At 39.9% G+C, this 24,530-nt stretch overlaps 4 protein-coding genes and 2 long non-coding RNA genes across 7 annotated transcripts; 4 read left to right on the top strand and 2 right to left on the bottom strand.

Annotated features, from left to right (window-relative positions):
- Window positions 1–2,015: 2,015 nt before the first annotated feature.
- LOC145711925 (uncharacterized) lies at window positions 2,016–3,584 on the bottom strand. The gene is made up of 4 exons (XM_081789615.1): window positions 3,303–3,584; window positions 2,559–3,259; window positions 2,225–2,481; window positions 2,016–2,187 (listed from the first exon to the last, which is right to left on the bottom strand). The coding sequence occupies exons 1-4, from the start codon at window positions 3,385–3,387 to the stop codon at window positions 2,031–2,033; spliced, it is 1,200 nt and encodes a 399-aa protein (XP_081645741.1). The 5' UTR covers window positions 3,388–3,584; the 3' UTR covers window positions 2,016–2,030.
- A 6,200-nt stretch (window positions 3,585–9,784) lies between these two features.
- LOC145708694 (gap junction Cx32.7 protein-like) lies at window positions 9,785–11,692 on the bottom strand. The gene is made up of 7 exons (XM_081786391.1): window positions 11,571–11,692; window positions 11,358–11,526; window positions 11,237–11,316; window positions 11,078–11,195; window positions 10,892–11,035; window positions 10,717–10,851; window positions 9,785–10,671 (listed from the first exon to the last, which is right to left on the bottom strand). Exons 1-7 carry the CDS (start codon window positions 11,642–11,644, stop codon window positions 10,534–10,536), a joined length of 858 nt encoding a protein of 285 aa, XP_081642517.1. The 5' UTR covers window positions 11,645–11,692; the 3' UTR covers window positions 9,785–10,533.
- A 3,136-nt stretch (window positions 11,693–14,828) lies between these two features.
- Window positions 14,829–15,718, top strand: LOC145710927 (uncharacterized). Of its 2 annotated transcripts, XR_014135104.1 has the most exons (5): window positions 14,829–14,902; window positions 14,973–15,101; window positions 15,232–15,344; window positions 15,397–15,448; window positions 15,510–15,718. It is a non-coding gene; the product is annotated as an uncharacterized LOC145710927 (long non-coding RNA). The 2 variants fall into 2 exon arrangements; XR_014135103.1 differs by lacking the exon at window positions 14,973–15,101.
- Window positions 15,719–15,762: 44 nt separating this feature from the next.
- On the top strand, window positions 15,763–18,531 carry LOC145710926 (uncharacterized). The gene is made up of 4 exons (XR_014135102.1): window positions 15,763–15,904; window positions 16,179–16,234; window positions 18,214–18,405; window positions 18,453–18,531. It is a non-coding gene; the product is annotated as an uncharacterized LOC145710926 (long non-coding RNA).
- Window positions 18,532–18,579: 48 nt separating this feature from the next.
- LOC145711359 (uncharacterized) lies at window positions 18,580–20,103 on the top strand. Its single transcript, XM_081789076.1, has 5 exons — window positions 18,580–18,666; window positions 18,706–18,944; window positions 19,000–19,122; window positions 19,169–19,233; window positions 20,039–20,103. The coding sequence occupies exons 1-5, from the start codon at window positions 18,638–18,640 to the stop codon at window positions 20,057–20,059; spliced, it is 477 nt and encodes a 158-aa protein (XP_081645202.1). The 5' UTR covers window positions 18,580–18,637; the 3' UTR covers window positions 20,060–20,103.
- Window positions 20,104–21,064: 961 nt separating this feature from the next.
- LOC145711924 (uncharacterized) lies at window positions 21,065–24,518 on the top strand. Its single transcript, XM_081789614.1, has 9 exons — window positions 21,065–21,171; window positions 21,917–22,102; window positions 22,284–22,584; window positions 22,662–22,760; window positions 22,800–23,169; window positions 23,211–23,627; window positions 23,671–23,861; window positions 23,998–24,133; window positions 24,175–24,518. Exons 1-9 carry the CDS (start codon window positions 21,065–21,067, stop codon window positions 24,354–24,356), a joined length of 1,989 nt encoding a protein of 662 aa, XP_081645740.1. The 3' UTR covers window positions 24,357–24,518.
- The last annotated feature ends 12 nt before the right edge of the window (window positions 24,519–24,530 follow it).

Genomic DNA, 24,530 nt, shown 5'->3' with positions numbered 1-24,530 from the left:
TTTTGTGGTTCAAAATTATTTAGAACCAATGCTCAAAGCCTCAAACAGGCGAATATCTTAGCGGAGAAGTCTAGTACAAACCACACTTAGAAGATTCTGCTGAAACCCTTATTGCTTCAGGCAGTATCCAGATTAGCTTATTTGAACAAATTGAGTACGAATGTTTAGATTATGAAAACCGTTAGAAATCATTTCTGACTCAAAAATTTTGAGGACTTCTATCGGTTTTGAAAGGGAAAGAAAAGCTTAGTTTTGTCAAATAACAAAAATAATTGTTCTAATGATTTATTTATGATTATCGTCAGGAAAGAATTATCAGTACCAAATTTCAGAAAGTGTTGGTGTTTCTGGCGTAGCTGGAGGAGACTGCTGTCGACGACGGCGGGGTACAGTTGGTACGTTGAATTCAGGGAACCGCTGCAGGAAATATGCCCGTCGAAGTTGAGCCTCGGCAACAGTGAGTCCCATTGTTGGGAGAATGAGAGGGAGGAGCTTGAAAAGGTTCATTGCTTGTCTGGAGTCTGCTAGAAATCAAGTTGATGTGTTAGATGATAAAAACACGAGCTTGACCGTCTTTTATATCGGAAAAGCGGGGCGACACATGAGAACGGCGCTAAAGACAATGTGAGAGAATCGAGGCTAATTGGTCGGTGATTGATCATAGATTCAGAAGCTCATGAATGCTAAAAAGGGTCTATTAATCTTATTTTATGCAGCACTCCCTGTAGCAACATTCCCTGTAGGCCAGAAATCGTCTGTTTAAGGGATCCCCCCCTGTTTTTTCAAGTGCTTGATAAGGGTCTTCATTTGATATTTTCAGATTCCTCGTATTCTGAGGATCATTTTGATGTATCATATGACCCCTTTACGATCATCTTTCCTCAAAATATAAGCCTTCGAAAATTTCGAAAATGCATGTAAATTGTACTTAGCGTAAAAATCGATTTTTTTTCGGTTTTTCAATATCATCGAAATAAGACATATAAGGGGTCTATCGAAAGCTTAGAATACACTGAAAAAGAATATTATAACCGCAATGGATATATCAGCCTTATGTTGGCGCTAGAGAGCCAAAATACACTAAAAAACGCAATAAATGGGTACATTTGGTTGTTCTTGAGAAAATTTTTTTATTACTTGACCAAATCAGTTCTCTGTACTAGAGATTCAAGATTAGGCTTTATTCTATCTAAATCTTTTTTCAGATCTTGTTTATCTAAGCCCAAATTGGCTGAATTTCGAGTCAAAAATGGCCTAAAATGGCCTTTTTTCGAAATTTTCGAACTTTGACGCCTCCTAGTGGAAGGTTTGCCTTGAGCAAAAAACTTTTCTGTACTAGAAAATAGCGGAAAGCACCTGGGCTATCCGTAGAGATATTATACGCCCCAATTCATCAGCCCAAATCGGCTGAATTTCCAGTTGAAAATGGCCAAAACGGGAGGGGGGGGGATCCCTTAATCTTCATCTGCCAAGTTCTCACTATTGGCCGGAAAAAATATAAATTTTTCGTCTTCGGACAGCCATAACTCAGGTGTTACTTATTGAAACCAAGTGATTAAGGTATCAATTGAAAGCTCAGATTCCGAATAAAAAAATTTCGAAAATCCGATTTTTCTGATTGGCCGAAAATTTGAAATACTTTTTTTCGGTATTCAGAATGCATTATTTTCAAATTTCTTCTCTTTGCCCCAATTGCCAGAGAATAAGCTTTTTAAAAAAAATATAAATCACGTGATTTCATTAACTGTCACGTGAGATATGCCAGTCCGTAGGAAATTTTTAGAATTGGTCACAAAATAGCCCCGGGCAATGAAAAAAGGTTTTTTCCAGGTTTTTTCTTGGGTTTAGATGATGACTAAAGCGGTCAACATAGTGGTTTTTTTTCAAAATCGAAAATTTATATTTTTTCCGACCATTGCTTTGTGCGAACAAAATGAGATTAACATTGTCTGTGAGCTCGAAAAAAATAGCTTTTTGCGTGAACGCTATAAATAGACTAGTATTTGCGTAAGCTTCGCAATACATTTATTTTATTGAAAAGTTAGGTTTCCAGTGAAAACGCAGCAACCCGCTGGACAATTCGTCTTCATGAAAGCTCTCATCTCAGATCTGACACAGTATCCACTTCGCTCGAAAACTTTGCAGAGAGCATTTGAGCCTTTGTCCACGCATTTTTCGCAGGGGAGCCTAAATATTATAAAACTTCAAGGACTGCAAATCATACCCGCAATTTTGCTGATCTTTGATTGTTTTTCCGTTTTTGTCTTGCTTCGATCGGCTTCGAATATCATCCCCACATTTGGTTTTGTCGCAAGTATGAGACCATTCAGACCAACTTGTGCCGCAGAAAAGCTTCAAGCTATTCTTGTCCTGAAGAATGAGTTGTCCGTCAGTCAGCGTTGGAACTTTCCAATTTTTCACTGACGTTGGGCAATTATCAACTCCGGATCCACCGAAAATAGTCAATGCAGCTTTTTTGAGCTCATAACAAAAGAAAACAAAAATAAAATTTCTATTTATATTTTTACATAATAATTTATGAAATTTATCTATGACACTCTTCCTAGCGTAGCATCAGCAAGGCTCTTCAATGGTTTACCAATGTGCCATTTCCTCTGTTGCTTATAGATTTCGAAGCTACCATCAAAATGCTCATAAATGATTCCCTCTTTATTCCCGCCGGAAATTTTGTAAGAGCCATCAAGAGGTCCGCCGGAGCCGGAAATAGAAATAAACATGCAACAGTTCGATAGTTTTGATACCAATGGACAATCCTGCTCGTAGCATGCTTTCTTTTCAAAAGCTAAGGCATCGTTACAATCGTCTGATGGTTTTCCGTCTAAAGTGCATACGCGGCGACGCCGTTGAACCCCGAAGCCGCACCATTCTGAACACGGAGACCATTCGAACCACGGGGAATACGTAGGACAAGAAGCTCCACAAGGCTTCCACTGCGTTGCGATTTCATCATCATGTCTTTTTCGCGATTGAACGCCGCCGCAAGTTGACGAACATTTCGACCACGGCGCCCAGGGCTGCACCGCTTCATCCCAAAGAGTCGTTGTCATTGTCGTTGCAGTTGTGGTTGTGAAATCGAGCGTAGTTGTCGTTGGAAATTCTTGAGCTTCGTATTCATATGAATTAAAGTCGAATGCTTCAGAGTTTTGAAATTCTGATTTAGTCGTTGTTGATTTCGATGGTGAGTTTTTATGATTCTCTGGAGTTTTACACGTGATACTAATCGTTGTATCGACCCATCCTTATAATAAATTAAAATCAAGTTTATAAGTATCTTAAAATACCTAAATCTTTCTCCGACTTTCGCTTCCAAGACATGCTCGTCAAATTCGGGCAATCATTCCTTCCATTATCTTTCACGTAATACATATTCTTCCCATTTTGTCGAATAACCCAGTAATTATCGTTGCGACTCAATTTGAGCGATTGATCTTCAGAGTTATAATTGTCTTCTTCATCCTTTGTAAAAATGCCAGTCAGATGGCCCGTGATTTGTAGAACACAACAACATCCATTGCTAGAGTAACATTGATCTGGTTGAATTGAAAATATTTTTGAGGGGGTAGTTGGCTAATATTTGGTCAAAGCTTGTTTTATATAAGATGGTTAGGAAGTAAACTTTGACCAAATCTTTGGTGTCGTGTACGAGATGGCGATTTTCTTCGTCGTTTTTGGTGTTGCTGGTTTTGTTGTCGTTTTACGAGTTGTAGTTGTTGTAGTTGAAGTTGTTTTAATTGTTGTTATAACCGGCTTAGGAGTCGTTGTTGTCTCCATTTTGCATGAAAATCTCACTGTTACTACATCCATCCACTGTCCACCTGATTTGCACTGCCAAGTCAAACTTTCATCATCCAAACATTCTGTCTTTTTTAATCTTTTTGAGAAACAGGCAGCGTTTGAAACAGATGTTCCTTCTCCGAAGACAAAATACTCTTCACTGCCTGTTGCGTACGGATAAACCTTGTATCCGTTTTGGCCGTTGAAATTCTTTGCGTCTGGTTTCGAGGGATCGTAGTGGAATTCGGAGATTGAGGGAATGGGGCTGTCAATGCCAGTTGCAGAAAGGGTGAATTTGGCACAGCAGCCGGCGATTTTCTCCTGTGCTGGAGGAGCGATGGTTTTAGTAAGAACTGGTTGTGATTCATCTGCAAAAGGTATTTCCATACAATCTGTAGAAATTCTATTGTCAGATGCGCTGTTCATTCCAGCGCCCATAATCTCCCATCCACCTGTTCGCACATCAGTTGGACAAAAGCAGAGTCTTCGATGAAATAGAAAAAATCAAAACTTCCTATTTTGTTGGTAACTACCCAGAAGCCAGTTGTATATGTTAGGAAATATTTTCCATCTGATGTTTTATAAATAGGGCGACTTTGCTGTAGATCTTTGGTGAGATGGAAAGTGAGACTTTCAGTTCGAGGGCGGATGGCGTCCGTCAACTTTATATTTGGGACATTAAATTTGATCGCATTGCAACATTTCGGACAATTTAGAGATTTGCAAGACTCTATGGATTCTTTCTTGAGCTCAAACAGTCGTTCTTCGGCACAGGTTCCTAATTTTTGGCAGGTTCGCTGTCTTCCGATCGCGCCATATTTGCAATCACAGCTAGACCATTCTGACCAGAGCGAATATTTTTGACCAGCTTGGCATGTTGCTTTGGAAGTAAATTTTTTCTTGCCGAAAGGATTTATCCAAGCGGCGTCTTCAGGACAATATGAGCTTTGCGAAAGCCCAGAAAGAGACATCCCATTCGCCCAAACACCTTTCAAATTGAAAAGAAACTCGCTGGCACTAGTTTTGTAATAGCTGCCTGCTTGTTTCTGGAAGACTTTTCCCTCGATGCTAAATTTTTCGCAGCAATGATCGAGAGAGCACTTTTTCTGTCGATGAGAGTAGTCATATGGTGTGAAAGACCGGATCCATTTCTCGGCAATTTCAACGGAAGAAAAGCCACTGACGAATTTTGATCCAGAACATGTTCCAGTAAATTTCCCGAAGCCAGCAAGAGACCATGAGCAGGAGTCACATCTTTTGCAGAACAAGGCAGATTGAGACTTGGAAATTGAACAAGTACTGTCAACATCTGAATCTCCTGAACAAATCGCTCCAGGAAGTTGCTTGTAGAATAGCTGTGTGAACTTTCGAGCGAGGGTGTCGCAGCTTGTCTGAGAGCTCATCAGATATTCAGAATTCATTTTGAAGGATTGCTTGTTGTCCAACTGAACGCTGACACACTGGTTGAACTGATTGAAATTTTCTCCTTCTGGCATACAAGACGGCATTCCTGGAATTGGTTGAGTAAGTTTTACAAGAAAAACATCAAACTCTTGGCTATTGTAAGCAAACGAAACATAGAGTCGTTTATTGTCGCTAAGTCGATAAACGCTCATACTAGTTGTCTTCATGTTTCCAGTACAAGCAAGATCGGCGATTACATACGAGCCATCACTAATTGCTGCTCCAAGACACGAAACAAGTTTTCTTTCAACTTGGCCGGAAATAACGACCAGCCAGGGAAATTCAAATCCATTTTCTGAGGAAAAATATTTTCCGGCAATATTTGTTTGAGCAGCTGCACCACATTCACCCTCCGCAGCAGTGCATTTTTCGTTGAGATCGTCCTTACAGTAATAACCCCCTTCAGTGTTGATACAACTCTGGTAGCTTTCACAAGCATTTGAAGAGCTGCTGAGACACTCGTTGATATCTCGACAGCTGTAGCCTGTCAATTGGTAGCCTTTTGGACAGACGCAGACGGGAGAACCGTAGTTGATGGCGCACTTTTAATAGCTCAATATTTTCAGTCTAAACCTGCACGAAGAAAGAACTCTTGAACCTTCCTTGTATTCACATCGCATCGCTTGTGAAATTTGAGGCGAGCACTCATTCTGCAGTTTGATCTCTGTATCCACGTAATTGATTGACGTTTCCACAAAGGACCTGCACTGCCCACAAGTTACAGGGCAGTATCTCTGTGCATTCTCATAACTGCAGACTTGATAGCTGCACAAGCCATAGAAAAATGGATGATCTCTGCAACTCTGAGTAGCTGAAGCTTCTAAAAGTAATTCAAATATCCAAAATCTCCAAAACATATTCTGACGCTCATTTCAAGAAGACTGCTCATTACCATAGAAAATTGTCGCTTCGGGCGCTTTTGAATCATCGTCGTAGAAGGAACGAAGCTTCGCCAGCAAAGGTTACGAAAAATTTGCACACTCATCATCATGAGCCCTTTATTTTGCTTGAAATATCAAAAATTAAAGTTGAAATCTGCAATAGAAAGGACAATTATATCAATATTTTGGTTTAACTGGTCGGTACCAGTTTCGTCAAGATAAGTGCCACTTTTGCGTAAATATTTACTGGCTTATTTATATTGAGGATGCATTTTGAAAACAATTTTCAGCTGCTGAACAGGATGAATATTCAACGATCGGATACTGGGTCCGTGCATCGATTCTCTAAATTGGATAATTGTCCGAGAAGCTCTTCAACTCCTACGGCACTTTTCACAGGACAAATCATTCTCGATTTTTTAAAAAAAGAGAAAGAAATATGTGGAACATTTTTCAACAAAACGACAAGGGCTACGAGATTATTTCTTCGACAAAAGATGAAGAAATGCATCATCAGTAAGAGAAGCAAAAATCATTGATTTTCTAAATTGAAATTTTAGAAGAGGGAACCCTTATCAATATGAAAAATTCGCAAATGGAGGGCTTGATTCAAGACCAGAATCTTCTTTATTCGATTTTGAGCGAGCTGAAGATGATCCTCACTTAGGAAACGCGTTTCATAATTTTGTTCTCGGCAAACTGAAGAACATAAGGGAATATTGACACCTCTAAATATATTCAAACGCTAAAATAAGCTGAGCTAGAAGCAAAGAGAGAAAAAGAAATGCCGCGATAAACACGCTCGGCGTTCTAATTGCCCTCTCTGCTGGGCTCATGTATGGACTCCAGGTACTGTAACATCTTTATTCATGATATTTTGAATGAAATGTTAGTCTGTGGTTGTCAAACAAGCCACATTAGAGGGCATATCGATCACAGAGTGTCTGCTAACTCGATCCGTGTTCCAAGTCGCCGTGATGCCTCTCATTTCATTATGCAGGAATTGTTTTATTTACCCGGACTCGTTTCTTCCTGAATATTGCAAATTATAAACAAATTGAAAGCGCGATGAATTTCTTCGTGCCAAAGCACCACCATCGGAATGTGTTTTTCATTTGCACTTGGTACACCTTTGCATCCACTTCAGTTTTCGGCGCGTTTTCACTTATTTTGCCTGACGCTGCGGTTGCTGGAAGAAGTGCCAGTAGAACGATCATTTCAGTCATTTTTACTGTTGTTACTCTCCATGAAGCTGTGACACTCTTGCAACTTTGCGCTCTTTGGTATGTTCATTTCTTGATATAAGAAAAATATAACACGCTCTTACAGTATCGCTGTTATTGGAATGGTTCTTATGGGAGTTTCGACCACCCAGTTGAATGATTTCTACGTCGCAAACTCATGGAGAATTGTTGGCGGCTTCTTTCTCTGCTTTCTCGGGGGCCTTTTCCGATCCATCGGCTTCACAAGATACAGACAAATCAAAGAAGAAGTCTCCGCCGAAGCCATAGTTTTCTGGCACGCGCTGCAATCTTGCTCCCTCAACATTCCCGTCACTCTCATTTTTCAAAATTATTCGATCCCAAGTAATCCTTGATTCCTGCATGAATACTGCAGCATGATATAAACAAGGCAATATAAAGTATTCCTATTCAATAGATTGATAGGTTGATCTGTTTCAGGCTCGACAGCTGGGAAATGGCTTGTTGCTCTTTGCTTCACTGCTACTGGTGGAACCCTTGGATCGAACAAGGCGCTTCAGGACCGGCTAGTTCATTTAGGATTAAAAAGATAGTTGTTTATCAATGGAACATATTGATTTTAATCCACTGATAGTACACAAATCCTGGTCTTGTATCAATGGCTCAGAGCATCGATCTTACCGTTTCGACCGTCATCGAGCACTACTGTAAGTTTTCAATCAAATGTATATACTCTAACCTTGTTCCTATTTAGTCTTTTTAAAAACGCCTCCAAGACCTCTCGAATACCTTGGAGCTACGCTCATATTTTCGGCTGGAATAATGATCCCGTTTGTGAAGGTAATCAATCTAAAGCTGACCTTGATTTCCACTTTCTAAGGCTTGGAAAGCGACTTTTCCTGATAAAGAGGACCAAAAGCCGCTTGTCCAAAGCAGAAAGCGTCTGAGCGAAACTCATAACTCCGAAGAAGACGATTAATTTGTTAATAGGTTGTTTTTTTCTTGTAATAAACTACTTTCACCCCTAAGACGAAAATTGCGTAATTTGTTCGTAAAGTGCTAAATTTACGATCATAGCTTTGATTTTATAGTCTATTTCGGTGCGCAACGTTTACGTAATCTGCTTTTTTCGCTGACATTTCGAGGGGGCTTTCCAGTTCCTCGTCGTTCAAAATAAGAAACTTCAACAACCTCTAACCTCGCGAATTATGCGCCGTAAAAACAAAAGTATAAAATCAACAAAGATCGACTAATATGAATCCAATCGACAAGGGCCTTCAAGAGGCCTTGAGATTTCTAGCGAAGAAGATAGCCAAGAGAAAACTGAGGAAGAAAAATAAGAAAATGAAAAAAGATTCGAACGGAGAAAGTGGATTAGGAAACATCAGCGACTTCAGTTTTGCGAATTCAACAGATTCCGAGTGCGACAAGACAGAAGATGACTTTTCAGATTTTGAAGAAGAGTTTTATCTTCATGGATACAAGGGTAGGCGATTCAATTGATCTTTCATCAACTAATACCTATGTCTAGCTGGAAATAATGAAAAGGGAACATCACTGAAAATTATAACAGAAAAAATCCAGAAAGAAACATCAAGGAGGAAAAACAAAACCCCACCACTACGAAAAAAGTCACTCGACGAAATTTTAAGAGAATTGAAGAGTTGAACTAGGATTCATAGAACAGATGTTTTGTATGAATAAATTGTCGAGAATGCTTTCTTTTTCGTTGACCTACTTTCGTACTTCAAAGAAATTCTAATGTGGCAGTACAAAGGTGTCAAAAAACTGTCTTTTATCCGACTGATCCGAGAACACTGATGATTGTCAAACCTTTGTATAATTAATATGTTTTGTATAAAAAGCTCAGACCTAGAAAATGTTAGCACCGAGACAGGAATGCGAACTTTCTTCTACGTCTTTTCATCTTGCTTTGGGAACATTTTTCAAGAAGGACGCATTTTTCAAACTGCAAGTTATAGGAGTTTATCTCAATATGTAAGGGCCTTTTAGAACGTTTAATTATAATATGGACAGCTTTGTGGCGTGAAATGATTAAAAATGTGCCAAAAACCACAGGTTGTTAAATTCATCATAAGTTATTGATGATTCATAACACCTTCTGATGGTTATAAAAGGGACAAGCCTTGCTCGCAATCAGCTTGCTGAGAGGTTCAAATGAAAGCATCTTGTTTTTGCCTAGCAACTTTTTGCCATGCTGGCTTATACCTGAACGGGCAGCTGTTTAGGACCGCAAGTTTAGAATATCTGATGAATTCGTTATTTTCATTTTAGATGGACAATATCAACAGAGACACACTTCGATGGATTCAGAGCTCTTTCATGCGCGAGTCTGATATTTTTCATCATCCACGAGCGCAGTTCGTGGACCACAGTTTTTGACGAAAAAATTATATTCTGCAATAAAGAAAGTGGCGAGATAAAGGACTTTTTGGCTTTATTTCATAGTAATGAGCTAGTACGTATCATTTAGCCAACTAACTGTATGTGTGTGTTGCAGACAGGAATGGTTGCCGCTTCCAAAATAGAAGCATAAAAAGTGGTTGCAATGATTCTAAACGGGATGTATGGTATCATCTTATAAAGTGTTGACCGGTGCAAAGCATTACGAAGACGACATTTTTTTAGGCGATTGTCGAATTCGTAAAGCATTTGTGTTATACAGAAATAAAAAGAGCAAGGCAAGATTGAAAGTTTGCGACTTGAAATCATAAAAGTACGAAATGGCGGTGAGTACAAGATTTCAAGCTTCAGTGGATTTTTTTCTTATGCTTCCTTGGTCTCATCGACCTCCTTGACGATGTCACCGGATTCTCCATTCAAGAGAGGGGCGGCAGGGCTAAAATTTTAATGATAAATAAAAGAGGACTTTTATAATTAATAAACTGGAATTAGAATTAATTATAATCATCATTAGCAGAATCGATTTTTTAATCAAAAAGGATCAAATGTGTTTTCAAAGAATGAACTTTAAAACTTGGAATCCAAGTTATTTTACCGAACCAATGATTCGTAATCATGCAATGTTTTTTACTCTTACCCCGAATTAACATAAGACCCCGACCTTAAGCTCACAGAGCGATAAACATCACCCTGCTGGCTTGCAAGTGAGGTCCGTTTATTCCTGCAAAAATAATGAAAAGATAATATTGATATAAATATTCGCAAACTTACGAGAGGAGGGATTTCTTTTCGAGCTTTCGCTGACGTCGGACTTTCTTGGCCTTGACGGAGATTCGAGTAAGGACCCAGACGAGTTCGACGAGGGCGAGGACAGCTGAGAGAACGGAGATGGAGAGCATGTACCACTAAAAAATTGAATTACAAGGGGTTAATGAGAGTTGACTTCATACCATCATCATCATCTTTTCCCATGGTCGGGAGACCCAGCAGGGGATTTCAGCGTTCTGGGAGCAAGCAAAGTTATCCATTTCTCCACCATGAGTGCAGACGTACTTTTCTGGGACATACCAGGCGGCAAAACCAGACTAGAAAGCATTACGCATGAAATCAATGCGAAAATCTTACCTGCTTGGACTGTTGTTTCTGGAGAAGGTAGTAAAGGTAGATGAAGATGATTTCGAGAACGAACTTGGCGATGAGGTGAGCAACGTACCACATTCGGATTCGTGGGGTCCAGATGACTTGGGTCATGCCGGTAATATCAGTGGTCTAGATAACATTGAGAAACAGAAGAAGGACGGATTATCTTACGGTCTTGACTTTCTTCTTCTCAAGTCCGAGCCTCTTCTTTTTCTTGTCGATCTTGGTGTACTCGGTGGTAGAGGTGTAGTCGGACTCGGTGTATTTCTCCTTGATTTCTTTCTCTTGGCTACAGAAATTTGTAAAAATTTAAAGAGTTAGGGTTCTTACGTTTCGATCTTCTTCATCTGGGCTTCTTGGTTGGCGGTGATAAAGATGAAAATAACAGAAGGAAGGCAGCAGAAAAGGATCTAATGAAACATTGAAATCAACAAAGAGAATAACTTCTTACCTGGAAGCCCCAGAAACGCGGATGGTTTATCGGAGAAAATCTATTGAAGCACATTTGGTTGCAACCTGGCTGGCTGGTATCGCATCGGAAGACGCCCTGTTCATCGCCATAAACGGCGTTACCGATCGTGGTCACGATGAACATACGGAGGACGAAATTGACTGTCCACCTTGCAAAAATGATAAGAAAAGAGCAGAAAAGTAAGGCACTTACCAAGCATGAGAAATAGGAGTTGAATACTTCTGTATCTTTTTAGCATACTGGTCGATTAACCCGTAGGCACTCATTTTCTATGTCTGAAAAATAAAATTGAAAAGGATATTATTATCAACAGCTCAAGATTAATTAGATGCTTATAGTTATGCATTCATAGTTCTGCATTAAAAAAATATAATTATTTATGGCTAAAACAGAAATAAAGTGTCGATTCATCAAAATCAAAATCCTTCGTTTTTTTTATATTCTCTCTACTTGCGGTACCACGTGACATTTTGAATTGCACCAAATGGCGCGCGGTGCTCTGGAATCTCTTGTCCCGATCGGCCTTGAGGGAGCGCCACTGCACCCACCCCGCGCCCGGCTTATCAAGAGCCTTAGTACAGTGGACAGCACCACCTCCACCATACTCGAGCTGCGTATCTTGGATGAGTTTATAATAGCCTAACTGCATGCGTACCCATGCATAAATATCAAAACAACATGTTAGGGAAGGAAATTTTTCGCGCTCCAAATTGCTCCAGCCAATGGCCTTGGAGGCCATATTCAAGGTGGTGGCGGTGCTGGGGTGTCACCTCTAAAAGGGACCATTTAACCAAAATTGAGAGACCTCGGGCAAGGCCAAGAATACTATCGCGAAATATTGTACGAGCAGGAAACGGACGCGTAAAAACGTATCACTACTCCTAAAGCTCGGATTCTCATTTTAACATTTGCTCTTTTCTCTTCTTTATAGTATTTTATTCATTCTCTGATCGCCGTGATTCTGTTTGGTTTGAACAGGGCAGTTGCCTGTCGCGGGAACTAGGGAACACTTTTATCAAATTGATACCAATTTTCTCAAATGTAAATTGGACACCAACGACTCAAGTTTAATTTTAACCCTTTACGACAAACAACACATTTTTCCTCTTCAAAAAATATGGCCCAAGAATCTGAACAAAAATTTCTAAATGATTGATTGACATTCAGATGTATTAGAAGTTTTATTAGCTAGTAAAATTGTTTTAATATCTCTTTTTTTATTGAATGGAGTACTTTATGGCCACTCTAAGCGTAGAAATATTTAATCGGACAGCAGCGAACCGTGACTAAAACATGGAACTCTCTCTATAAAAGTAGCCTATCTTCCTTCTTAATCGCTTGTGTGCTTAACGAGCTGGAACCAAAGAATATTGTTTAGAAAATATAAGTATGTTTATAAAGTGAGGCCTTTTTTATTGGAAAAATTACAATTTCTTTGTCTCTGGAAGTTTGGATAAGGAGAAAATACCCGGAGAATTGGGCATTGATTCCCTCTGAGTAGTAGCGCGAAAGGGCCTCTTGAAAAAAAATGCTCGTAACCTGATTTGAGTGTGTGCCCAGTGCTAGTTGAGTGGACCGAGATTATACTGCTAGAAGGTCTCGCATTGCTAGAAAATCTCTAACTCACGGGCGAGCTATGCTGGGTTCTGGAACGGCTGGACAAAGATACGAAGTTTCAAAAGAAAAGATTACACGATCTATTATTTAAAAAGGAGATGCTCATAATGGAACTATCAAAAAAGACTATTTACAGCATTGATTTACTTACCGACTGATTTCACTTAGCAACGGGGAATAAAAAAAGGAAGATAGGGAGCAAGTTATTTTGACGGTATCAATTTCTGCCTATCCTTAGCCCTGTTAAAATTTCTTTAAAAAAGTGTATTTTGGAAATTTTCCAAAAAAAAAATCTGAAAAAAAAGCTCTCTTCCTTGATTTCAAATGGCGCAATCAACAGATCATTTACCGAATTAAAGTCAAATACTCACAATTCACCTTTGTCGAAGTTCAAATTCGCACGTTCCATTCAAACATCCGTCTTTCCACTAATTTGTTCGATTGTTTGACTTTGCGTGATGAAATTCTTCTCTATCGAATCTTCTATTTCTGCTCTTCTATCGCGCCCCTAGTAGTATAATAGAATTAAAGTGAGCGAACTGGACAAACATTGTCCAAAGCACTTGAACCGACTACTATGAGTATTTTATTTGACTGAAAAGGAGCTCTAGACCCCCCTCGGAGGATGGTTGCAGACCTCCTGGAGAGGGGGAGCGGGTTTCAGACTCAGAAAGATTATCATGAGATTTTAGATGAACCGAGAAATTTAAGAATATTTGTTTTAAACCTGTTAAACTTGAATGTACCAATAAATAAGCCTGTTTCTTTTATTCTCTCTTTGTTTGACTGTATTTCAATTTAGTTGTGGGTTGTCTTTTATTCTTTGCTCGTCGTAAAAGGATGCATTTTTTCGCAGTTGGAGAAATAAAAAAACTCCAGAAAGAGCGATCAGTCACAAAACTTGTCATTGTTTGAACATAATCCTTGGGCTCTTGAGTTTAGTTTGTGCAAGCAGACGCGTAAAATAACTTGACGTCAAATCTTCTCATTGAACCGTCGCTTAAAATTTTCTTACTTTTTGGTTGATATAGTATTTTTCGCATGATAAAAAGTGGCCTAGAAAAAACTCATTTTAGTGGAACCAATTATTGATCAAATATGTTTGTACATTTTTCCAACGCAGAAATTCTAGTGGTTTGAAGAATCGGAAGGTCAGAGTCTGACCGTCAGACTTTCTTATCTATTTTCTTTTCCGCCACGCGGCATTTTGACATCGACGGGTCTCCTTAATTGGCGCTTATTATTGAGAGCATCCCTATTCCGGATTGATAAACAGTGTCCGCGCGTTTATGATTCGTTTTTCTGCGGTCACTTTTACCCAAAGATCTAGGCATTTTTGCCTTTGACGAGTAGACAAGATGAACTTCCCAAAGAAAACTCAGGAAAAAAATTTTGAGTTGATTTTTTGCCAACAAGGAGGATTAAATTGCTTATATTGATTATTTTTCTTTTTATAGAAAAATGATAATTTGATACTTTTGAGCACGCTCGTCTTTGAATCTGTTTCCCAGACGTCAGTTGCCAAAGCATGCATGGGCCAAATGAATAGGCCCCATTCAAGATGCAGGAAATATGCCCAGACGGTTAATATTTCAAACCATAATTTTCTCAACGCACAATCGCAAAGCCAAATCTTCGCCAGGCTAAAAAAGAAGAATAAGAGAAACTGAGATGAAATTTTCCATCGTGTTCATTCTCGCTGTCCAAGGACAAACACCTGTAGAAACAGGAATAGCTAAAGAGTTCAAGAGATTGCTACAGAAGTTTATTTAGAAGGTCTACCCTGGACCTTGTTAATAAGAACTTGTTCTAAACAAGCCTTGAACTCGTGTAAGATCCCACGACAAATGCGACGTTAGAAACCACGGTGGCAAATAATGTTGATACTACACGAATTATTACAACTGGTAAGCATCTCTTTAACAGATTTCTGCAACTTGAGAACTAACAACGTTCAAGAGACAAATAACTCTTTAGCTCAAACATACGACCCGTTTAATAGCGTTTTCGGGTTCTTAACAACAACTACTGATCCAACAACGACATTACTAACAACACTGACAACAGTAACAACAACTGCGGAGACAACAACATCTGTAGCAAATGGTAGTTTATTTAAAATTGATTGCATCATCAGTTGCGCTTTGGAAAGCTGAGTCAGCTTGTCCTTGATTAGTATTTTTGCTCGATTTGGAGAAGAGATAAGATCGCGTTCATTTGTGGAACCCGTGTTTAGGAATTTCCGGGACGAGTACACCCGCGGTCGCCGAGGGAAGTGAGGAAATCACCCAGGTAGTGCCCATTGAGGCAAACTATGCGGCAACCGAAAATGATGAAATCACAATTCCGGTAAGAAAAATACAAACGCATCTATTTATGGATTTATGAAATCTTTTATAAGACAACAACTGAAGCCACGATTATAACAACAGCAAAAACCGCTGCTACAACGAGTAAGTTATCATGCTATTTCGATAGTATCATTCTTTTTTCCGTCATTTATATTCTTCTCAGAAGCGATTCCAGCTACAGCTGCGCCAATTCAAACAACAACTGAGTCTCTGGACACGACAACAAGCGGATGTCAATCTCTTCCCAAAAGTACAACTTTATTGATCCCTCTCGCTTTATACCTTTCCTCGTTTTTGTAGTTTTAGCTTTCTTCTACCTTGTAGTTATCATCCCTGCGAATCCTTTCACGAGCAATAAATCTTGAGACCCGTGCTACAGTTTTCTTTATGCAGATTTGAGTCACACTATTTCCAGTTCAAAGAGTTCCTTTTTCGCGAAACAATGAAGGACCTTGGCCTTACGCTAGAGGAAATTCATGAAGATTTTGAAGAAGAACCAGTTTTACGGAGGGAGAAAAAGGATGAAAGGGGACTCAAGGAAGAGCACAGAACATTCAGGTTAGAAAGGCCCCGAATCGTTAGTCATTAATTTCTCTGAGGAAATACGGTTAATTGTCTAAGAGGGTTAATTAACTGTGATCCGTCAACACGCTATAATTTTATCCCTCGAGGATCCCCGTCATGCGCAATCGTCATGAGATGTCTCGTCATTTTCGCATTTTTTCGAGAAAACAGTCAATAAATATTTTAGAGAATATAAACTGAAAGAGAATGAATACGGTCTCAAATCCTAAAATTTTATGAGAAGTGGTTGAATTAAAAAGTTTCTAAGCAATTCTTCATTCCCACGCCAGACAAGTTTCAGCAGTATGAGAAGAGCTTCTATGGGTAAGTAAAGGTTTCCTGATTTGGTGACAAGTAAAGTAATTCATGATGTGCGAATTGACTGTATAAATTTTCATTCCGTAAAATTGACCTAACCTGAACTGCATGAAAACGCTTCGAGCTTTTGTAAACTAGTTTATTACTGTAGATTTTTGAAAGAAAACTGTTGACAGGTTCTGTCAGTGGTATATTGCCCTAAAAATATCGCTCAGACATTGTCAACTAGAAAAGGCTGGTTGGACGGGGAGGCAGAGGCTAATAGATTTTCATGATTTTGTCGGCAGTGAACTCAGCTCGGCAGGTTGGGCATGTCTTCTCCGAAAGGGAAGAGAGGCAGTTGAAACATGCTCGATGACCACAGGGAAAAATTGCCGCCTCGGGATGATCTTCGTCGTAATTTTCAAAACAGACTCTGCAAGAGCTTTTATCATTTTCTTGCTTTTCCTCTTCTTCCTTTTTATCGTCTGAAGATTGCAGTTTTGAATGTCATAATCATAATTTAATTAAATTAAATAACAATAAGATGCAAGTAACCTGATTCATCGTTTTCTTCTTTTATAATATGACTGACAAGATATGAAAACCTTTCATGAACCTTTTTGGTCCACTGTTTCTTTTTATCGAGGCTCTCTTTCGAATCATTGAGCGCTTTTTCTGCATTTTTAAGGGCTAATTCAGCTTTCTCTAGCATCTTTTCTGAATTATCTACTTCAGCTTCAGCGGAATATTCCTCTCTTTTGGCACTTTCGTATGCCTTCTGGACCATCAGAAATATTCCATAATTAACTAAAAATTTATCTGAAAAGCCTCTAAAAGTATCTGCAAGAAGATAGTAGATGATAGACTGGTAATTTTCGTGGTTAAGTTGTCACATTCGCCGTTAGAATCTTACTTGAGGTTTGATTCCATAGAGAAGCATTTTTACAGCAAGATCCAACAAAAAACTCCAGGAACGAGAGTTGTCGGTTATTGCATCTGTTTCCATCCCCAGAAGGACATCTGAATTTTGCATCGGAGAGAACAAAGGTAGCTTCTCGGCCTTTCTTATGAGTATTCCTGAAACAGGAATTACAATATCGCTTCCCCTCCGACAGTGCAGTCGACTCAGGTGCCCTTAATTGACACATAAAGTACTTTTATTGGCAAAGATTCTATTACTGATCACATGAGTGGCACTTTCCGAAAGAACCGAAGTCAATGACACAGTGAGGATTCAATGAAACGGACGTGCAAAGGGTTTTCATGTCCTCTGTAATATAGCAATATCTTATTTCTGCTTTAAATTTCTCGCGAAATGCGGAGGCCACATCAAAAAATAACAATTTGCTTTTGTCAGAATAAATCTAAAAAAGCAAACATTTAGTGATCGCATATCTAAGATAAAGTGTCATTTTTTCTTGCGCTAACAGCTATAATTACCTAGGATTGCATTCGCACCCTTAATTTTTGTCTCAAACCTGGGCGAAATTCATTACGAGTTCAGCAGTAAAAACCTTGTTCTCTTTCCCGCGGACAATCAGTCGGCGAATAACGTGATCAATAGGATCCAGCGGAAATTCTGCCCTCCTCATTGCATTTTACAACACTTTATGCATCACAAGACGATCTGGGATTTTTCTCGAGTCAAACTATGCTAAGTACAAGGTGAAAAGCGGCAGTTAGTGAATTCCGAAATTAAATTTTTTCGAACGAAAACAATTTTTTCTAGTGCCATGCACTTTTGTAAATCAAGGCAAATTCATGCACGTTTTCTATTTGCACTACAAGAATCAGGCTGATCAAAACAATGCCTAATTGATATTCCTTGTTTCGTAAGACTATTTGATCAATAGTCTTGTATATATCAAATTCAAGCTTCAAAGTCACCCATTTAGACGTTCAAAATAAGGTTGGACTTTGTCACTTTGGAATTTATTTCAAAAAATAGCTGCATGTTGCAACTAACAAAAAATACACCAACGATAACATCGTGTTCTTTTTAGTCTCGATGACGTCAATGGGCGGAGTGAGCTTTGGTGGAGCTGGCGGAGCACCTTTCCAGCGACAGTTTTCTGTCCAAACACATATCAGGAAACTTTGGTCACTCTTTGTTGTTTCTTGATTTTGTCATTTTCATTAATTTTTTCGTGACTTCATCAAGCCTTGTTGCGCCTGAATCTTCGCTCACTCCTTGGGTAAGTTCGCTTGATTATAAACTGCTGGTCTCTAACGAAATTTCTAGCTCCTAACGATACTCGCAGTGATCGTAATTCTCACCCAAGCATCATTATTAGGAAGAGTTCTAGTTTGATCGAACGTGAAACTAAATTAACCTCAAGAATTGAGCTGGTAAACTCAAAAGAAAGGACTTTATTGGGCAGGAATACCCTTCAGTCATTTCAAGTCAGATCTTCTTTGTCAGGCCTTATGGGGAGGTCTGCTAGCGCTCATATCAGGTAGAGTCTAAGTCTGATTTAGCTCTCAGTCCATTTTAGGGATATCCGCTCTCATCGCCAGAAACAAAGATTCAAGCATGATCAACGATTTCCCACTTTTAATTATGTGTCACATAACTTTCGCCGCGCTCGCAGCAATGATGTGTCTGCTAGGATTAAGGGTACCCACAACACATCCTTCGTTACCGCCATTATTTTAATCCAACATCATTGTGAACCCACTGAAGTCGTTCCTGTAATGTTTTTCCGCGAGTTGCATTACTACGATAGTCCGAAAAGTAAGTATCACTGGCAAAGTGATCACAGCCCGGCTACCCTTAATAGTCGTTCCAGATTCCATCACAGCCGACACGTCAGAAAGTCGAAAAACAGCTCTAACGCCATTCTACCTCAATGACCACTTTGCATTCGCCTGCTCCATCTTCAACATTACTGCGGTCTCCTTAATGGCCATTGGTACTTTTCCCCAAAATCTAATCTTTCCGAAATTCCATTTTTTCAGTGGCGATGATGGCCGCCGTCACCCAAATTCTTAGATCATGTTGTAAAAAACGTCTTTCGCAGAAGGTGAGCTACAATCTCCGCCGACAGAGGAGATTTACTTAGCAACGGGATCTTGCCGAACGTAGAATAACAAGATAGAACAAGTTCATGCAATTTTTTAAAACGGTAGAAAAGGTGTTGGCGCGGAAAGGAAAAAGGTTGATCTTTTTAGTTAAGATGTTAAGCTCAAAAAATCTTAATTCAATTACCGATTTGCTGTTTTAGATGCAGAAAACGGACTTTTAGATCGTAAACTTTAGTTTTAAGGACATCCCTTCAGAAAGTCTACTTGGTGCAGATTTTTATCCAGATCTAAGAAAAGCCCAAGATCCGTCACATAATTAAAACATGCTCTTGCTATTCCCACAATTAGCCATTTCCAGAACCGTCTAACAAATGAGCAAGCTATGATTTAAATAAGTGTAGAAAGCGCCGTCTACCGGTCCTCGGCTAATTAACCACTTGATCCACCACCGCGGCCAAAATTCTTTTTGTCCATTTCTGTCGGCTCAGTCAAAAACACGCTGAACTTTAAATTCGCCACTTTGGATTATTGAGAAGTAAAGTTCAGTTTTTTCTTCGGAGATGAACTCTAGCGCTAATCGTTCTAGTAGAAAATAACCTTCAAGGTTAACCGTCCAATAGTTAAAAATCTATAAGCCAAGTACCTAAGCTCCTAAGCTCTAAAATAGAAAAACGTAGATGTACCAAGACTCAGTTGGGGTGAGCCACGAGTGTTTTTGGTAAAATCGCGCGAATGTTTACGGTGGAACAAACTTTCTGGATACGATTCATGTAATTCCGCGACGTTTTGACAATAATGTTTTAGGGTCGCCTCAACCATTTATGATGCTGGATGAACTTTTCTCTGTAAATAAACTTTCTCGTAGTTTCTTTGATCTTTATTTTGGGATCGGGAATGTTAGAATTGATCTCATCAGGCGACGTAGAAGATGATAGGTGTACCATTCTAGTGACCGTAAAAGTATCTAAAGAAGAGACCGTTAAGGCTTGCCCTGGTGACCGGATATGCGATTTTAGACGAACTACGAAACTTTACCAAATTTTGGTTTTGGTGAAATAGAATTTCGCGCGCTTCTTGGACTGTGATGAAAAGGGATTCGCACACCGAAAGAGGCTTTCGTTAACCATTTGCCAGCGCACTACACGTTGCTTAGTTGATCTAATCCAATTTAACTTATTAGTGCAAGGCCCAAGGTCAGCGGGTAGAATAATTGTTATGTTGAGCGTATAAGCTAGAATAATCACTCGCCCAGCTTGCTCGAAAATTGCCACTCTACCAGCGATGAAAAAAAAACAGGGGAAAAAGTTCAAATAAACGTTAAGAATTTTTCATGGCGTAAGCTTTACTAGAATCTTTCCCCGGAAAATAATCCTTCCAGGTTATGTACTTTCTGCACATCTAAAAAATTAGAGAGCATTTTCCTGACTTGGACATCTACATGAAAATTGAAACTGATAGCATCTAAAACCGCTCACTAAGTCTGACTTGTCTTTTTGGAAAGTGAGCTAACCCTGGTTCCCCTCTGGGATGATTCTGATTGTCTCATTGTCCTGTCCTGGCATCAGATAAAATGGATTTGGATTATTTTGGTACCAGCGTTGGATAACGTGGCGCGAGTTGCGCGCCGCGCCGAGGAGGTGGCGCCAGTACGACCATCATGAAAACGATCCGTCGACAACCCACTGGTCATCCTTACTTACTTAAAAAAGATCTTTCTTATATTTTTCCGTATATTTAGGGCCTGAAAAATCGGCCCGCGCTGATTCGACTTTTCCCGGTGACTGAAAAAGACCACCGAAAAAAAAAGAACAGAAGATAAAATAGAGAAAGATGAAGCTCCTCCCGCTATTCTACAGTTTGAGCTTGGCTCAAGACTGTAACATACAAAAATACCAAGGAAATCTGCGCTTCTACGGCTGCCAAGTCAAAAGGAAATGGTTAGAACACGTTCTATAAGCGTTAAAAGGCGATTGGAGGCGTGAAATTTTCCCAAAAATTGCGAGACAATTCAGAGGGACGGGACAAGTTTAGAGGCATATGCTTAAAATTGGGTTGTTGAAATAATGGCCATTTTAATTTGTTACGCGACCGTAAAATGAGCTGGTTCTTTATTAGGGAGTGAAATTTCAAGGACGATAGTGATTTTGAAACGGTTCCAAGACGAAGTTAAATATTGTAGAAAAATTTTTTCAATGCTCGATTTTGAGAATCCTCTAATTCTCGCCTTGAAGTTGAAATTGCATAAACTTAACCAGTGCGCGGCTAGACCGCCTACCAGTAATGCATGCAATGTGTGTCACGAACGTTACCCTTATTCACCAAAGGGCAACCGATTTGAATCCAGTACCGCGCGCGCTAACTTCTCGCAGAAGAAACTTAACGTCTTCTAAACATATCATCGTATTGTCCTGTGAACTTTGTCCGTTTCACGCCCATTTCCACCAGAAACGAAGAAAAGCGTGAAGCCTTTCTTTAGCGGATATTTTTGATATCTACTTTTCTAGCACCGACTAACCTTGTTAGGAATTTGTTGCGCGATAAACGATAGCTTGCTCCTTACGTCAGTTTTTAGTTTAGCCGCAACACAAACTTGCTAGATTCTTTTTGCGATTTTCTTTATTATCCCATTCAAGAACCGTGTGAGTATGAGTTCATTTGAATAATTTCTGACCACACCAAAAGTCCGGAAGGCCTCTCCCTCGTCGGTGACAATGGAAAAGAAATCTTTGATGGAGCGAAATGCCGAAGAGCAGTTTGTGCAAAGACGAAAGAAATCGGCATGGACATTTCCTGTGTCGATGGAAAGCTAACTAACCTTCCAAAATGCCCAGACATGAATTACAAAGAGGCTAAAACTCTTCTGTCAAGGTAAAAATTCGCTGCAAGAACATGCAGTTTTGAGGACCGTGCTCTCGAATTCATGGAGTCATGAACAGCTGACTCTTGTTTTTGTACTTGACATGACATGATATGAACTAGCATACTAAAAGGGCTTATTTCAGCAATAAATGCGAAGAAAAAAGAAATTTTTTCAAATCCTTAATTTCAGACTTTCAACTTCCGGCTCATCTGGCTTAGCCCACACCACCGGTGCCGTTACGGGCCAAGCTCGGCCATCGAGCTACCCGGACTCCGTGTTACTTTATGGATCGTTCACGCCGCGCAAGTTTGACGCTAATAGGGTTAAATTTCCCGTCATGGGCGTCTACAAAAAGTACACCCAGAAAAATATCGCAACTCGTTTTACCGACGATCACCCTGTGTACAAACACGAGTCCGAGCCGCTTTTCCTTGCGTACTACAGTATGAACAAATCGTGGAGAATAACGAGCAAGGAAAATATTGCAAAGGTAGGTGTTTCCGATTGACGCAAAACAAGTATCATCTCTACAAGAAGCAAGAGCTCAAAATCTCATTGGGACTTTAGGACACCGCCTTCTGCCAGTTCAAAGCCGATTACGGCGTGCTTCATGATCCGACCAATTTTCCAACTTGGATCTCCAGAGAGTGCTTCATGAGCAACGAGGTAAAAACCGACCCAAGACAGCTCACTAACCATTTTTAGTGGCGACCGACAGATTTGATCTTTACAGACGTATCATCCAACTTTCGAGTTCGCCAACGACTCTGTCCTGACGGATTTTCTGGCCTCGTTTCCAATGCTCATTCGATGGGAAGATTGGAGATCAAAATCAATGGAGACGGATTCTCAAAGAGTTTTACTCTGAGCAGAGGCATCGAAAACAAGGGTCTACCGATCGAAGACGACTTCGGAGCAGTTGATTTTGACATTGAAGACATCAAAAGTGTCGAAGGAAAATTCGAGTCAACTGATGCTCTCTGTCTCAGCGAGTTGACAATTATGAAGGGAGGACAGGCGTACAATCTTCTGACATTGGGTCATGAAAGTTCGCGTCCTAAGGGCTTCACCATTGGTGAGAAGTTGTTCATAAACGACAATTCTAACGACATTTAGGCACAACGAAAAAATCGAATGATTGGATGATGGCTTGGTGGGACTCGAACTTCTGGTCTGATGCTGCCTGGCCACCTGGAAAAGTTGCTCTTGTCAACAAGCAAGATCCGAAAGACATCCAAAAAACTGCATTCCATTATTTCAAATTCGTCGACAGCTTCCGCGAGTTCTGGATTCCTCGCAGACTTGAAACTCTCACCAGCCCTCCTCCAGTAGCAACAACCAAACGACCACTCTACTCATTCGCGCCGTTAGCAGTTACGTTGCCAAAAACAACGACGACCACTGAGGCGCCAAGAAAAGTAACAACGACACAGTCTCCTTCTTCATCTGGAAGCTGGGTTGGCACAAGAGACTACTGCGATCTAGGAGAATTAGATCGACTCGGAATTCATGCTTCAATGTGCAAGTTTACAGGTAAATACGATTGATAGTATCACAATCTTTACTTTTCTTCAAGCGAAAAATCGTCATCTGAAGCCATCAGACTCTTCTTCAAACCAGGGTCGTTTCGGAGAGACAGTTCTCAACGGAGCCCAGTGCAAGTTCAGCTGCAAGGATTACCCACGAAAGCCGTTCTCAATTCCTGGCGTTCAATGCTCTTGCTCCAGATCGAACAAATTTAGCTCACTTGCAGAGATGCTCGCTTCGTGAATGGGTCAAAAACTTGTAGACTTCTAAGTTAAACTAAGATATAAGGATCGAATACGTAAGACAGGATATAAAAACTAGATTAGCTAAAAATAGAGGATGTCATTTCGAATGTGAGTTGTGACCCCGTGATAAGCAAACCACAAATCCGTGCAAATGGTACAAAGCCGGAAGCAAGACGCCAGTGAGGCCTATGGACATTTTCCCCGGTGGAATGTGTCCAATGGGATGCTTCAATGATGATATCAAAGCTGATCATTCATGCTCTGGAGGTGAAAACTCGAATACAAACTTAAATTTAACTTGCTTTTAGACATCACAAGTCCCGGAAAAACCTGCAAGCTAACCTGTCCCGGCCGAAAGACCAAACCCATCTCACGATGCGCCTGGAACGCAAAGTTCAAGGAGATGCGATTCTCAAGAACCGACTGTGGCGTACCACCTAAAAACGGAGCCAGAAAGAATCCAAAAGGAAAGCAAAATGGCCGAAAATAGATTAACGCTGGAATAACCAGATTCAAAAACCTATATAACATAACTTGATAAAAACTGCACAAACTGTAATTTCTGTACATTCTCCTTTCAAATTCTAGCTGCTAAAATCTAGCATTTTACTCTTTGAAAAATTCATGGAACGAAACTTTTCAAATAAATTGAATCAATGAAAAC

The sequence above is a fragment of the Oikopleura dioica genome, chromosome 1 (assembly GCF_907165135.1).
Source record: "Oikopleura dioica chromosome 1, OKI2018_I68_1.0, whole genome shotgun sequence".
Taxonomy (NCBI): Eukaryota; Metazoa; Chordata; class Appendicularia; order Copelata; family Oikopleuridae; genus Oikopleura; species Oikopleura dioica.
Note: the sequence above shows the minus strand (reverse complement) of the source record. Positions and strands in the feature narration are given on the sequence as shown.